At 48.5% G+C, this 13,603-nt stretch overlaps 2 protein-coding genes across 2 annotated transcripts; both read right to left on the bottom strand.

Annotated features, from left to right (window-relative positions):
* Positions 1 to 293: 293 nt before the first annotated feature.
* Positions 294 to 11,348, bottom strand: LOC135074842 (zinc finger protein OZF-like). The gene is made up of 10 exons (XM_063969224.1): positions 11,237 to 11,348; positions 10,937 to 11,053; positions 10,620 to 10,763; positions 9,027 to 9,207; positions 4,899 to 5,066; positions 3,439 to 3,603; positions 2,517 to 2,671; positions 1,860 to 2,007; positions 667 to 748; positions 294 to 539 (listed from the first exon to the last, which is right to left on the bottom strand). The coding sequence occupies exons 1-10, from the start codon at positions 11,346 to 11,348 to the stop codon at positions 414 to 416; spliced, it is 1,398 nt and encodes a 465-aa protein (XP_063825294.1). The 3' UTR covers positions 294 to 413.
* A 188-nt stretch (positions 11,349 to 11,536) lies between these two features.
* LOC135074841 (zinc finger protein 883-like) lies at positions 11,537 to 13,070 on the bottom strand. The gene is made up of 5 exons (XM_063969223.1): positions 13,022 to 13,070; positions 12,545 to 12,688; positions 12,368 to 12,511; positions 11,738 to 11,931; positions 11,537 to 11,674 (listed from the first exon to the last, which is right to left on the bottom strand). Exons 1-5 carry the CDS (start codon positions 13,068 to 13,070, stop codon positions 11,537 to 11,539), a joined length of 669 nt encoding a protein of 222 aa, XP_063825293.1.
* Positions 13,071 to 13,603: the final 533 nt, after the last annotated feature.

Here is a 13,603-nt window from a genome sequence, read left to right as displayed (position 1 = left end):
TCTTAATTTCGACATTTATTATGCATCTTTAGTGTTCACAAATGCAGATGGAGGCATTTTTAGTTTAATTTGATTAGACGGTTTAGAATAAATTGTCATTATTATCATAAAAAAAACATTTTTTTTTACTTCAATAACCCAGTTTTCTGGCAATTTTACTTTATTTCTTGTGGGAAAAATTACGTGATATTTTCCGAGACCCCCCCTCTCCCCCACGTGAGATTTAGTGAGGTTTTCGTTGACCCCCTCCCCCCCCTAAAAGTCTCACGTAATTTATGGACGCCCCCTAACCCTAACGCGCAGATTATCACAGCATAGGCTCACTGGTTCCATCTTCACTACAACACAGTGTAGCCACCGGCTGCATCAGGCGCGTCCACCCCAGCCGAGGGATGGAGCGCTATTGGGATGTGCTAGTAGTTGACCGTGACCGGGTGGTGCGCTATCGACGCGCCAGTATGGTGCTGCGGCGCGGAGTGTGTGAAGGTTGCGCCCGCGACGGTCGTGTTGTTAGCCGCTGAGGCCGCTCGGACTTGCTGCTTTGAAAATTGAAATGTTAATAATACTCAAGTTTTGATGCATTGCAATTATTTGATAGATACCTATTAGCATACGATTTATTCATTCTTACAATATAGCAAATATCTGATACTAATGATAACTCACCTGACTTGTTAGTTGCATCACAGCTACATTAGTTTCACTTTGAGTGACATTTGTGTCTGCTGGCCTATTTTCTGTACTCAATCTGAAATGAAACAAGGTAAACAATATAGTGACTGTTGCATGTTTTAAGTTTTATAGCTCAGTCAGTGCCTGAGGTATGGACGCGGCACGGGAGGGGTGACATTGACATATTATGACGTGACAGCGATATACACTCGGCATCAAATAAATCGCACCTCCCGCAACAAGCACTTTTCAAAAGTATGCATCCTCACTTCCCACCAACATTGGTACTATTTGAAAGCCTAGTTCTAAGCTTAATTTCATTAAAGGAAAGGCTTTTACCCCAAAAATGTCTCTTTAGAAGGATCCAGAGTCACTTCTTCAAAAAATAGGTAGTTACGCTTGAGCCAACTTTTATGGCTATAAAACTGTTAAGTTGGGATTAATCGCTATCCATCTGTTAAAGAGGACACGTGAGGTCATTATTTGGTTTTATAACCATAAAAATTGGTCTTATTGATCCCACAGGTGAGCCCAAAGTGAGGTCATTTTTCAAGTCACATTTATGGTATATGTTAATCATTTATTAAGAAATTAAATGTGTTTTTCTTTAAGGATATTTATTGGGCTTTCAAATAACACCAATATTGTTGGGGCACCATGATTATATCAGAAGAAAATCTTTAAAGTTCACGTCGCGGAAGGTGCGATTTATTTGACGTTGAGTATAGATGACCCACGCTGAACTGTCCCACCAAACTCAATGACAGGGGGGCGCTACCATCGTTCAACTATATGGTTTCCAACATGGCAAAAATCGGAACCAGCAATCCGGTATTGACGGTGGCGCCCCGCTGTCAATGTCATGCATAGGACAGTTCAGTATTTTGGAACTATACAAATCTGAAGTCTCACTGACGTTTGACTGTCACAAAATCACCCTCCCGTGCCGCTCTTATACCTCAGAAGCGCTAGACCATTAATCAACTTTTTTAAATAATTTTACGTTTTAATATTGTTGTGTTATAATATTTCGCAGGCCAGGCCTCCCACTAGGTGGACCGACGATCTGATGAAAGTCGCGGAAGAGCCTGGATGCGGGCAGCGTAGGACCGGTCGTTATGGAAATCCTTGGGGGAGACCTTTATCCAGCAGTGGACGTCATTTAGCTGAAACGAACGAATATTTACCTAATTTCATGCTTTCTCTCCGGCCGTTCGGTCTCCATCTTCTCGCACTTGGTGCAATCGGTGCTGCACTCGTCGCCCTCGACGGACGCCTCGGCGCTGCCGCCTTCCGTCGCGTCCGTGTGCGTTCGTCTATGCGCCACCAGATGTCCTGAAAATAGTTTATTGTGATTAGAATAAACAAATTATAACGAAACAAATCGCGATGAAATCGGTTCAGCCTAAAGCGAGATATCGCGGACACACTTACTGGTCAAACTGAGAACTTAATTTTTTTAAGTTGGTTACATTAAACAGATTAATTAGGACAAAACATCTTTTTTTCTAGTTTTTAAAACTAAAGTTATGTTTAGTATGAATGTATTTACTTGAAGTATTCTTGTGCATTGCATACTTGAACTTGAGCCATGAAGAGCATGTTAACGCTATCCTGTCGTTAGAATAATGTTAGGATGTGTCACACTGGATGCGTTTTGTGTTAGGTCAAAGTTAACGCAGCCCTTGAGATCATGAATGGACAACATTATTGAAAACACTTTCACAGTTTTATTTGTTCGAACAGACCTGTCTCGCACCTATGTCTAATAACTTGACCATGTATAATATTTTCTAAAATAGTGTATATGTCTTATTGGTCTTAATAAATAAATATTATCTCACCTTTACATAAGAAGTCCTTAGAGCACACGTCGCATCGATACTGGCGCACGCCGGCGGCCTTGTGCGACCGCTCGTGGAATATCAGGTTGCCTTTTAGCGGGAACGTCTTGCCGCATTCACCACAACTGAAGGGTCGGTCGCCGCAGCTATGCGATCTGAGGGAATTGAATTGTTTAGCATTACATCATAGCTCAGGGGTTCCCAAACTTATATTATATGTCGGCCGTTTGGTGTAGTGGTTCAGAACGGACTACTATGCCGAGAGGTCCCGGGTTCGATTCCCGGCCGGGCAGAAATTGAAATGATGAATTTTAATTTCTGTGACGGGTCTGGGTGTAACTATGTATAATATTTATGTATTTAAAAAAAAAGTATACTTATAAGTAGTATATCCGTTAAGCTAGCACACATAACACAAGCATTAAGTTGCTTACTTTGGGGCTAGCTGGCGCTGTGTGAAATTGTCCAAAGATTTATTATTATTTATATTGTCAACTGCCCACTTTGAGGATAAATTATTTTTAATGCTTCCATTTGAAGTTGAGAGCTCGCTCAGTAGATGAAATTACAAATCGCCCCCCAAGCCTCTACACAACTCCCCGATTCATTTTGTCTCTTACTTGGAAAGGCTATCAGAGTTTAAGAAAACTATACTTCGTACCGTTGTAAAGGCCTGTTATAATACGTATGTTCAAAGAAGTATTCGTAAATAGGTAGGTTCCATAATATTCATACTATCCGGTTATTATAGCAAAGCAAGACAGTAAAGCATGGTACTGTGAGATTAAATTGACAAGATATTAAACTTTCAGCCGTAATTGTTTAGGACTAAACGTTGGTTGGAAACCTACTGACCAAACTGCTGAAATACTATATTACTCGCACGAATACAGTCCGTCTAGGCTATGATTTCAGTACTGACCTCATATGCATGACGAGCTCCTTCTTAGAGAACAGTTTGGAGCAGATTTTGCAGGGGTGTGGTTTGTCGCCCGTGTGTTGTTTCAAATGGTTCGTCAGGTGCTCTTTACGGGTGAACGTCTTTTGACAAAACTCGCAGCGGTGGGGCGACTCACCCGTGTGGATTCTGAAAGTGCATGGACATTGGTAAGATGTTTTGCAGGGTGACGATGCGCGAGGAAATGGAATATCTTATTGTGTTCAATTATTCATGTAAAATATATTATTAGATTTAAAAGATATACAGGGTGACCATCAAACAAAAGGCTTGATTTTACTGCTCTAATGTAACTGTATATTTACTTCAAATATTCAAATTACAAATCGTTGAGAGATATAAACTAAGACAGTGTGTGAGGTTTGGAAGCGGCACAGGAGGGGTGATTTTGACATATTATGACGTGACAGAGCATGCAAATATGAAATGTTGCTGATATTTGACGTAACAAAACACCATCCCGTGCCGCTTCCATACCACAGACACTGACTAGAGTTAAGCGCTAGATTTATAGACGCTTTTTAGTACATTTGCAATCATTATTTATTTGAAGATAACATTGATTTCAATTTAAAATAAAGATGTGTTTATTTTGAAGTGTTCAATCATCTCGGCGACTTAGGGCCAGTTTTACCTGTTCCTGATAAAGTTTCAGATAGGTAACTGACATTTTAACAAGTATAGACTGCTGATTACCGGTGACTTGGTCTGATATCAATGAAACAGTAGTTTTTCTGACAGGTAAGTTTCTAATCCTATCCTTTATCAGCGCATAGTAAAACAGGCTCAAAGGCTATAATTTGGAAATCGGACATAATGAACAAAGATTACCGGTAATTTCATCTGTCAGATATCTCTATCTGAGACCTGTGAAATCAAAAGTTACACCTTTATCTGGCCGATAAGTTCCTAATCCAAATAAGGCTATCAGGGACTTTATCAAACTGTGTGCCCAAATTTAAATAGTTTATTCAGTAGACCCTTTTTAAGGCGCTTATACACGTCCCAAATATCATATAGCTTGCCTTGCTTCGGACAAAATATGGGCTGGTGCCGAGAAGAAATGGCGGAAGAAACTCGGTCACCTTTGTCAGGCTCTTTTTTAGTTAGATACAGCAAATGCAAAGGCAAGACTAAATACAAGGTGATCGTCAACAAGAAAGGATAAATACTATCACAAGTGGTGAAACAGACCCGGCGTACCTACCTACCATCACTTCGGGACAATATATGAGCTGATGCTGAGAAGAAATGGCGAAAGAAACTCAAGTGGTGATACATATGATTCATGAAACCAGACATAATTTACTACCATGCACCTTAATCTCAAGTTTCCGAGTTAAGGTACATGGTAGCAATCCCGTCAATAATAATTATTGTTAGTGACCATGAAAGTTTAAAACAATTAACGAGGTTCCACTAACCTGACATGGTTGGTCAAATGCTCTTTCCTGGAGAATGTCTTGGTGCAAAAAGCACACTTATGTGGAGTTTCGCCGGTGTGTTGATGCACGTGGTTGGTGAGATGTTCCTTTCTCGAGAACGACTTGGTGCAGTAGGCGCATTTGAAGGGTGTCTCGCCCGTGTGTTGTCTGTAGGAAGAACATAACTCGTAAGTATGAAATGTGCAAGATTTTATAAGGACCTACCCGTAAACTTCTACTATGAACGAAATTATAGCATGTAATCGTACACGGCTACTGCAATTTCAGCGGCCAAAAAAGTACGTTCGCCGAGCAGATAGAATTTCGTTCATTGACCTTTTAACCTACTGCTAGATGTTATAAACATTTTAGCAAGTTCCTACAAAATACGTGCACACGAAAACGCTCGTATCGACATGCGTAAAGGTTTAAGATCTCTGCGAAGGGCAGCCGCAGTGTGTGCGAGTGCGACAGCAATATAATTACGCGCGAGTGATAAGGATAGGTAGCTTAGGGCCACTGTACGAAATTATATCTGCTCTGCGACAGGCCTTAAGATGAGCTTAAAGAATGTGACGTTATTCGTCGCGAGGCAGAGCAAGTGGGGACGATGCCTCAATCTGAGGCACGCCGCGTCCTGAGGCACATTCGTCGCCGCGAGCCGAGCCATATTGTGTCACTTGGCAGGAGGCAGCCGCTCAGCCCAAGGCTGCCTCTAGCTAGTGGATAACGATAACGTTGTTCACGAGCGCGTGTGACGTCAGCGCCTGTCGCTAAGCTACGCTGCACGTACCGGGTGTGGCTGACGAGGTGCTCCTTCCTCGTGAAGCTCTTGGTGCAGTAGGTGCAGTTGAAGGGCAGTTCCCCGGTGTGTTGTCGCACGTGGTTGTTCAAATGCTCCTTGCGCAGGCACGAGCGCGTGTGACGTCATCACGGCCAGCCCACGGGTGGCCTGTGGCTAAGCTACGCTGCACGTACCGGGTGTGGCTGACGAGGTGCTCCTTCCTCGTGCAGCTCTTGGTGCAGTAGGTGCAGTTGAAGGGCAGTTCCCCGGTGTGTTGTCGCACGTGGTTGTTCAAATGCTCCTTGCGCAGGCACGAGCGCGTGTGACGTCATCACGGCCAGCCCACGGGTGGCCTGTGGCTAAGCTACGCTGCACGTACCGGGTGTGGCTGACGAGGTGCTCCTTCCTCGTGAAGCTCTTGGTGCAGTAGGTGCAGTTGAAGGGCAGTTCCCCGGTGTGTTGTCGCACGTGGTTGTTCAAATGCTCCTTGCGATGGCACGAGCGCGTGTGACGTCATCACGGCCAGCCCACGGGTCGCCTGTGGCTAAGCTACGCTGCACGTACCGGGTGTGGCTGACGAGGTGCTCCTTCCTCGTGCAGCTCTTGGTGCAGTAGGTGCAGTTGAAGGGCAGTTCCCCGGTGTGTTGTCGCACGTGGTTGTTCAAATGCTCCTTGCGCAGGCACGAGCGCGTGTGACGTCATCACGGCCAGCCCACGGGTGGCCTGTGGCTAAGCTACGCTGCACGTACCGGGTGTGGCTGACGAGGTGCTCCTTCCTCGTGAAGCTCTTGGTGCAGTAGGTGCAGTTGAACGGCAGTTCCCCGGTGTGTTGTCGTACGTGGTTGTTCAAATGCTCCTTGCGCAGGCACGAGCGCGTGTGACGTCATCACGGCCTGCCCACGGGTGGCCTGTGGCTAAGCTACGCTGCACGTACCGGGTGTGGCTGACGAGGTGCTCCTTCCTCGTGAAGCTCTTGGTGCAGTAGGTGCAGTTGAAGGGCAGTTCCCCGGTGTGTTGTCGCACGTGGTTGTTCAAATGCTCCTTGCGCAGGCACGAGCGCGTGTGACGTCATCACGGCCAGCCCACGGGTCGCCTGTGGCTAAGCTACGCTGCACGTACCGGGTGTGGCTGACGAGGTGCTCCTTCCTCGTGAAGCTCTTGGTGCAGTAGGTGCAGTTGAAGGGCAGTTCCCCGGTGTGTTGTCGCACGTGGTTGTTCAAATGCTCCTTGCGCAGGCACGAGCGCGTGTGACGTCATCACGGCCAGCCCACGGGTCGCCTGTGGCTAAGCTACGCTGCACGTACCGGGTGTGGCTGACGAGGTGCTCCTTCCTCGTGAAGCTCTTGGTGCAGTAGGTGCAGTTGAAGGGCAGTTCCCCGGTGTGTTGTCGCACGTGGTTGTTCAAATGCTCCTTGCGCGTGAACGAGCGCGTGTGACGTCATCCCCTGTCGCTAAGCTACGCTGCACGTACCGGGTGTGGCTGACGAGGTGCTCCTTCCTCGTGAAGCTCTTGGTGCAGTAGGTGCAGTTGAAGGGCAGTTCCCCGGTGTGTTGTCGCACGTGGTTGTTCAAATGCTCCTTGCGCAGGCACGAGCGCGTGTGACGTCATCACGGCCAGCCCACGGGTCGCCTGTGGCTAAGCTACGCTGCACGTACCGGGTGTGGCTGACGAGGTGCTCCTTCCTCGTGAAGCTCTTGGTGCAGCCTCGGACCGAGCGGCTGCCTCGTTGCGAGGCAGAGCAAGTAGGGACGATGCCTCAATCTGAGGAAATTTCTTCGCCCCAACCCTCAAGCCGAGCCATACTGAGTCGCTCGGGACGAGGCAGCCGCTCAGCCTAAGGCTGCCTCTAGTCTAGTGGATAACGATTTCGTAGTTCACAAGCGCGTGTGACGTCATCGCCTGTCGCTAAGCTACGCTGCACGTACCGGGTGTGGCTGACGAGGTGCTCCTTCCTCGTGAAGCTCTTGGTGCAGTAGGTGCAGTTGAAGGGCAGTTCCCCGGTGTGTTGTCGCACGTGGTTGTTCAAATGCTCCTTGCGCAGGCACGAGCGCGTGTGACGTCATCACGGCCAGCCCACGGGTCGCCTGTGGCTAAGCTACGCTGCACGTACCGGGTGTGGCTGACGAGGTGCTCCTTCCTCGTGAAGCTCTTGGTGCAGCCTCGGACCGAGCGGCTGCCTCGTTGCGAGGCAGAGCAAGTAGGGACGATGCCTCAATCTGAGGAAATTTCTTCGCCCCAACCCTCAAGCCGAGCCATACTGAGTCGCTCGGGACGAGGCAGCCGCTCAGCCTAAGGCTGCCTCTAGTCTAGTGGATAACGATTTCGTAGTTCACAAGCGCGTGTGACGTCAGCGCCTGTCGCTAAGCTACGCTGCACGTACCGGGTGTGGCTGACGAGGTGCTCCTTCCTCGTGAAGCTCTTGGTGCAGTAGGTGCAGTTGAAGGGCAGTTCCCCGGTGTGTTGTCGCACGTGGTTGTTCAAATGCTCCTTGCGCGTGAACGAGCGCGGGCAGAACGTGCACTTGTGTGGCGTTTCTCCCGTGTGCTGTCTGCGCAACAGAGTACATTCCGATTTGTATTATTGTTACAATGCGCGAAGATAGCGCGCGCTTTCACTCTTTCACGACTAACTACAGGCAGGTATTTGAGCGCAATCTGACACAACATCAAGCGAAAATGCCATATAGGGTGGTACACACTTGCCTAGTAAGTTTAGTCTTTACAAAACAAACGCAAAAACTGTATCTTGATATCGATAACACAACGCGGTCGTAATTTTGGTATTCATGTATAATCGAGTGAAAGGCCCGTTAATCTATCTTCTTAACACTAAGTTCTGCTACAATGTGACCGGGGACGGAATTGGTACGTGGAACTGCGACCACAAATCGGAATGCACAATGCTGTGCTACTGTTGGTCAGGGAAACATCACACAAATGCCGTCTGGTTTAACAACCCATAAATTGTTAAGGAAAAAGTTACCTTACCTACCTTCCAGAGAGCAGTAATGACGCTAACATGCAAAACTATATCGGGAGACATGCTTCGAGGTACTATAAATGAATCTAAAGACGGTCAGTATTTAGGAATAACCGTATAAAATACAGGAACCTTGTAGCACAGCATTGTTTATAAATAGTAATTTACAAAAAGTTTTATATTGAAAATATTGAACTTGAGAATATGATACAGTACTCATTGATGTTTCTAAATATTTCGAAGTAAATTATCAGCATAATCATGATTTGTTTTTTTTTGTTCCGTATAATAAAATAAAAACAATGTCAAAATAACAAAAACGAATCGACAGTCAAAACTTTAGTTGAAACAAATGAAACCTTACCTGATATGGTTTGTCAAGTGTTCTTTTCTTGTGAACGATTTGGAGCAATACGAGCATCGGTGCGGGGATTCACCCGTGTGTTGTCGCACGTGGTTCGTCAGATGTTCCTTGCGGGTGAACGACTTGGTGCAGAACGAACACTTGTGCGGAGATTCACCCGTGTGTTGCCGTACGTGATTTACTGAAATAATAGATTTTGTTTAGATAAAATGAAATATTTCCTCAGCTGCTTCATTATTTCTAGCAACGATTCTATGTAACAAAATATTATCGAACCATTTAATATTTATACAAAAAAATGGATAAAAATGGACAAGACAAAATCATGTCTAATGTCCGTGTTGCACCCACTCCTCTGAAGGTTGGAGACTCTACACTCGAAGTTGTTGACAATTATGTATACCTGGGACAAACAGTCCAGTTAGGTAGATCCAACTTCGAGAAAGAGGTCAATCGTCGAATCCAACTCGGATGGGCAGCGTTCGGGAAGCTTCGCCATATACTCACGTCCGAAATACCGCAGTGTCTCAAGTCGAAAGTATTCGACCAATGTGTGTTGCCAGTGATGGTATACGGAGCTGAGACGTGGTCGCTTACTATGGGCCTCATAAGAAGGCTCAAGGTCACCCAAAGGGCGATGGAGCGGGCTATGCTCGGAGTTTCCCTGCGTGATCGAATCAGAAATGAGGAGATCCGCAGGAGAACCAAAGTAACCGACATAGCTCGCAGAATTGCTAAAATCAAGTGGCAGTGGGCGGGGCACATAGCTCGTAGAGACGATGGCCGTTGGGGCAGGAAAGTTCTCGAGTGGCGACCACGGGCTGGAAGACGTAGCGTGGGCAGGCCTCCTACTAGGTGGACCGACGATCTGGTGAAGGTCGCGGGAAGAGCCTGGATGCGGGCAGCGCAGGACCGTTCATTGTGGAAAACCTTGGGGGAGGCCTTTGTCCAGCAGTGGACGTCATTTGGCTGAAAACGAACGAAACGAACGAAACAAAAAAATGACACATTATGCTTCTCCTCGTAAATTCTACCAGAGCCCTAAGTCAACATATCGGCACTGCACGTGTGTGACTTCTAGCATAGACAAGTCGACAGACTATTATTGTCACCTAGTTTCTTTGGGAGCCAGAGTGGCGCATTACCGAGGTGGTCTTTCCTGGTTAACGCCTTGGAAAAGTATCTGCACTGCACATAGTTGACGAGGTGCTTGCGCCACGTGAACGTCTTGGGACAATTTGCAGCTGTGATTCTCATTCGCCTGGTTAGTTTAGGAGCCAGAGTGGCGCATTACCGAGGTGGTCCTTCCTTGTGAACGCTTTGGAACAGTATCTGCACTGCACATAGTTGATGAGTTGTTCCTGCCGCGTTAACGACTTGGAGCAAAAGTAGCAGCAGTGTGGCCCCTCGCCTAGTTAGTTTGGGAGCCAGAGTTGTTTATAACCGAGGTGGTCCTTCCTTGTGAACGCTTTGGAACAGTTTCTGCACTGCACATAGTTGATGAGACGTTCCGGATGTTGACTTGGGAGCCAAAGTTGCTGCGACATCCGACCGCCTCGCCTATTTAGTTTGGGAGCCAGAATGACGCATTACCGAGGTGGTCCTTCCTGGTGAACGCCTTGGGACAGTATCCGCACTGGAAGGGCGTCTCGCCGGTGTGTTGTCGCACGTGGTTGACGTAGTGCTCGCGCCTCGTGAACGACTTGGAGCAGAAGTTGCAACGGCTTAGCTCCTGGCCTAGTTAGTTTAGGAGCCAGAGTTGTTTATTACCGAGGTGGTCCTTCTTGGTGAACGCCTTAGGACAGTATCCGCACTACACATAGTTGACCGCCGCGTTAATGACTTGGTGTAGAAGTAGCAGCAGTGTGGCGCTTCGCCTAGTTAGTTTAGGAGCCAGAGTTGTTTATTACCGAGGTGGTCCTTCCTGGTGAACGCCTTGGGACAGTATCCGCACTGGAAGGGCGTCTCGCCGGTGTGTTGTCGCACTAACGACTTGGAGCAGAAGTAGCAGCAGTGTGGCGCTTCGGCTAGTTAGTTTAGGAGCCAGACTTGTTTATTACCGAGGTGGTCCTTCCTTGTGAACGCCTTGGGACAGTATCCGCACTGGAAGGGCGTCTCGCCGGTGTGTTGCCGCACGAACGACTTGGACCAGAAGTAGCAGCAGTGTGGCGCCTCGCCTAGTTAGTTTAGGAGCCAGAGTTGTTTATTACCGAGGTGGTCCTTCCTGGTGAACGCTTTGGGACAGTATCCGCACTGGAAGGGCGTCTCGCCGGTGTGTTGTCGCACGTGGTTGACGAGGTGCTCGCGCCGCGTGAACGACATGGGACAAGTTGAAGCGGTGATGAGAATCGCCTGGTTAATTTAGGAGCCAGAGTGGCCCATTACCGAGGTGGTCCTTCCTTGTGAACGCTTTGGGACAGTATCTATCTGCACTGCACATTGTTGACGAGATGTTCCTGCCGCGTTAACGATTTGGAGCAGAAATTACAACGGTTCAGCTCCTCGCCTAGTTAGTTTAGGAGCCAGAGTTGTTTATTACCGAGGTGGTCCTTCCTGGTGAACGCTTTGGGACAGTATCCGCACTGGAAGGGCGTCTCGCCGGTGTGTTGTCGCACGTGGTTGACGTAGTGCACGCGCCGCGTGAACGACTTGGAGCAGAAGTTGCAACGGCTTAGCTCCTGGCCTACTTAGTTTGGGAGCCAGAGTGGCACCTTACCGAGGTGGTCCTTCCTGGTGAACGCCTTGGGACAGTATCCGCACTGGAAGGGCGTCTCGCCGGTGTGTTGTCGCACCTGGTTCACGAGGTGCTCGCGCCGCGTGAACGACTTGGGACAAGTTGCAGAAGTAATGAGACTCGCATAGTTAGTTTGGGAGCCAGAGTTGTTTATTACCGAGGTGGTCCTTCCTGGTGAACGCCTTGGGACAGTATCCGCACTGCACATAGTTGACGAGTTGTTTCTGCCGCGTTTACGACTTGGAGCAGAAATAGTAACGGGTCAGCTCCTCGCCTAGTTAGTTTGGGAGCCAGAGTTGTTTATTACCGAGGTGGTCCTACCTGGTGAACGCTTTGGGACAGTATCTGCACTGCATATAGTTGACGAGATGTTCCTGCCGCGTTAACGACTTGGAGCAGAAATAGCAGCGTTTCGACGCCTCGCCTAGTTAGTTTAGGAGCCAGAGTTGTTTATTACCGAGGTGGTCCTTCCTTGTGAACGTCTTGGGACAGTATCTGCAGTGCACATAGTTAACGAGATGTTCCTGCCGCGTTACCGACTTGGAGCAGAAGTTGCAACGGCTTAGCTCCTCGCCTAGTTAGTCTAGGAGCCAGAGTTGTTTGTTACCGAGGTGGTCCTTCCTGGTGAACGCCTTGGGACAGTATCCGCACTGGAAGGGCGTCTCGCCGGTGTGTTGTCGCACGTGGTTGACGAGGTGTTCGCGCCGCGTGAACGACTTGGAGCAGAAGTTGCAACGGCTTAGCTCCTGGCCTAGTTAGTTTGGGAGCCAGAGTTGTTTATTACCGAGGTGGTCCTTCCTTGTGAACGCCTTGGGACAGTATCCGCACTGGAAGGGCGTCTCGCCGGTGTGTTGTCGCACGTGGTTGACGTAGTGCACGCGCCGCGTGAACGACTTGGAGCAGAAGTTGCAACGGCTTAGCTCCTGGCCTAGTTAGTTTGGGAGCCAGAGTGGCACCTTACCGAGGTGGTCCTTCCTGGTGAACGCTTTGGGACAGTATCTGCACTGCATATAGTTGACGAGATTTTCCTGCCGCGTTAACGACTTGGAGCAGAAGACGCAACGGCTCAGCTCCTCGCCTAGTTAGTTTAGGAGCCAGAGTGGCGCCTTACCGAGGTTGTCCTTCCTGGTGAACGCTTTGGGACAGTATCTGCACTGCATATAGTTGACGAGATTTTCCTGCCGCGTTAACGACTTGGAGCAGAAGACGCAACGGCTCAGCTCCTCGCCTAGTTAGTTTAGGAGCCAGAGTGGCGCCTTACCGAGGTTGTCCTTCCTGGTGATCGCTTTGGGACAGTATCTGCACTGCATATAGTTGACGAGATGTTCCTGCCGCGTTAACGATTTGGAGCAGAAATAGCAGCGTTTCGGCGCCTCGCCTAGTTAGTTTAGGAGCCAGAGTTGTTTATTACCGAGGTGGTCCTTCCTTGTGAACGCCTTGGGACAGTATCCGCACTGGAAGGGCGTCTCGCCGGTGTGTTGTCGCACGTGGTTGACGAGGTGTTCGCGCCGCGTGAACGACTTGGAGCAGAAGTTGCAACGGCTTAGCTCCTGGCCTAGTTAGTTTGGGAGCCAGAGTTGTTTATTACCGAGGTGGTCCTTCCTTGTGAACGCCTTGGGACAGTATCCGCACTGGAAGGGCGTCTCGCCGGTGTGTTGTCGCACGTGGTTGACGAGGTGCTCGCGCCGTATAAAAGACTTGGAGCAGAAGTAGCAACGGCTTAGCTCCTCGCCTAGTTAGTTTAGGAGCCAGAGTGTTTATTACCGAGGTGGTCCTTCCTGGTGAACGCCTTGGGACAGTATCCGCACTGGAAGGGCGTCTCGCCGGTGTGTTGTCGCACGTG

This window comes from Ostrinia nubilalis, chromosome 9 (genome assembly GCF_963855985.1).
Source record: "Ostrinia nubilalis chromosome 9, ilOstNubi1.1, whole genome shotgun sequence".
Taxonomy (NCBI): Eukaryota; Metazoa; Arthropoda; class Insecta; order Lepidoptera; family Crambidae; genus Ostrinia; species Ostrinia nubilalis.
This window is presented reverse-complemented; position numbering and strand designations above follow the sequence as displayed.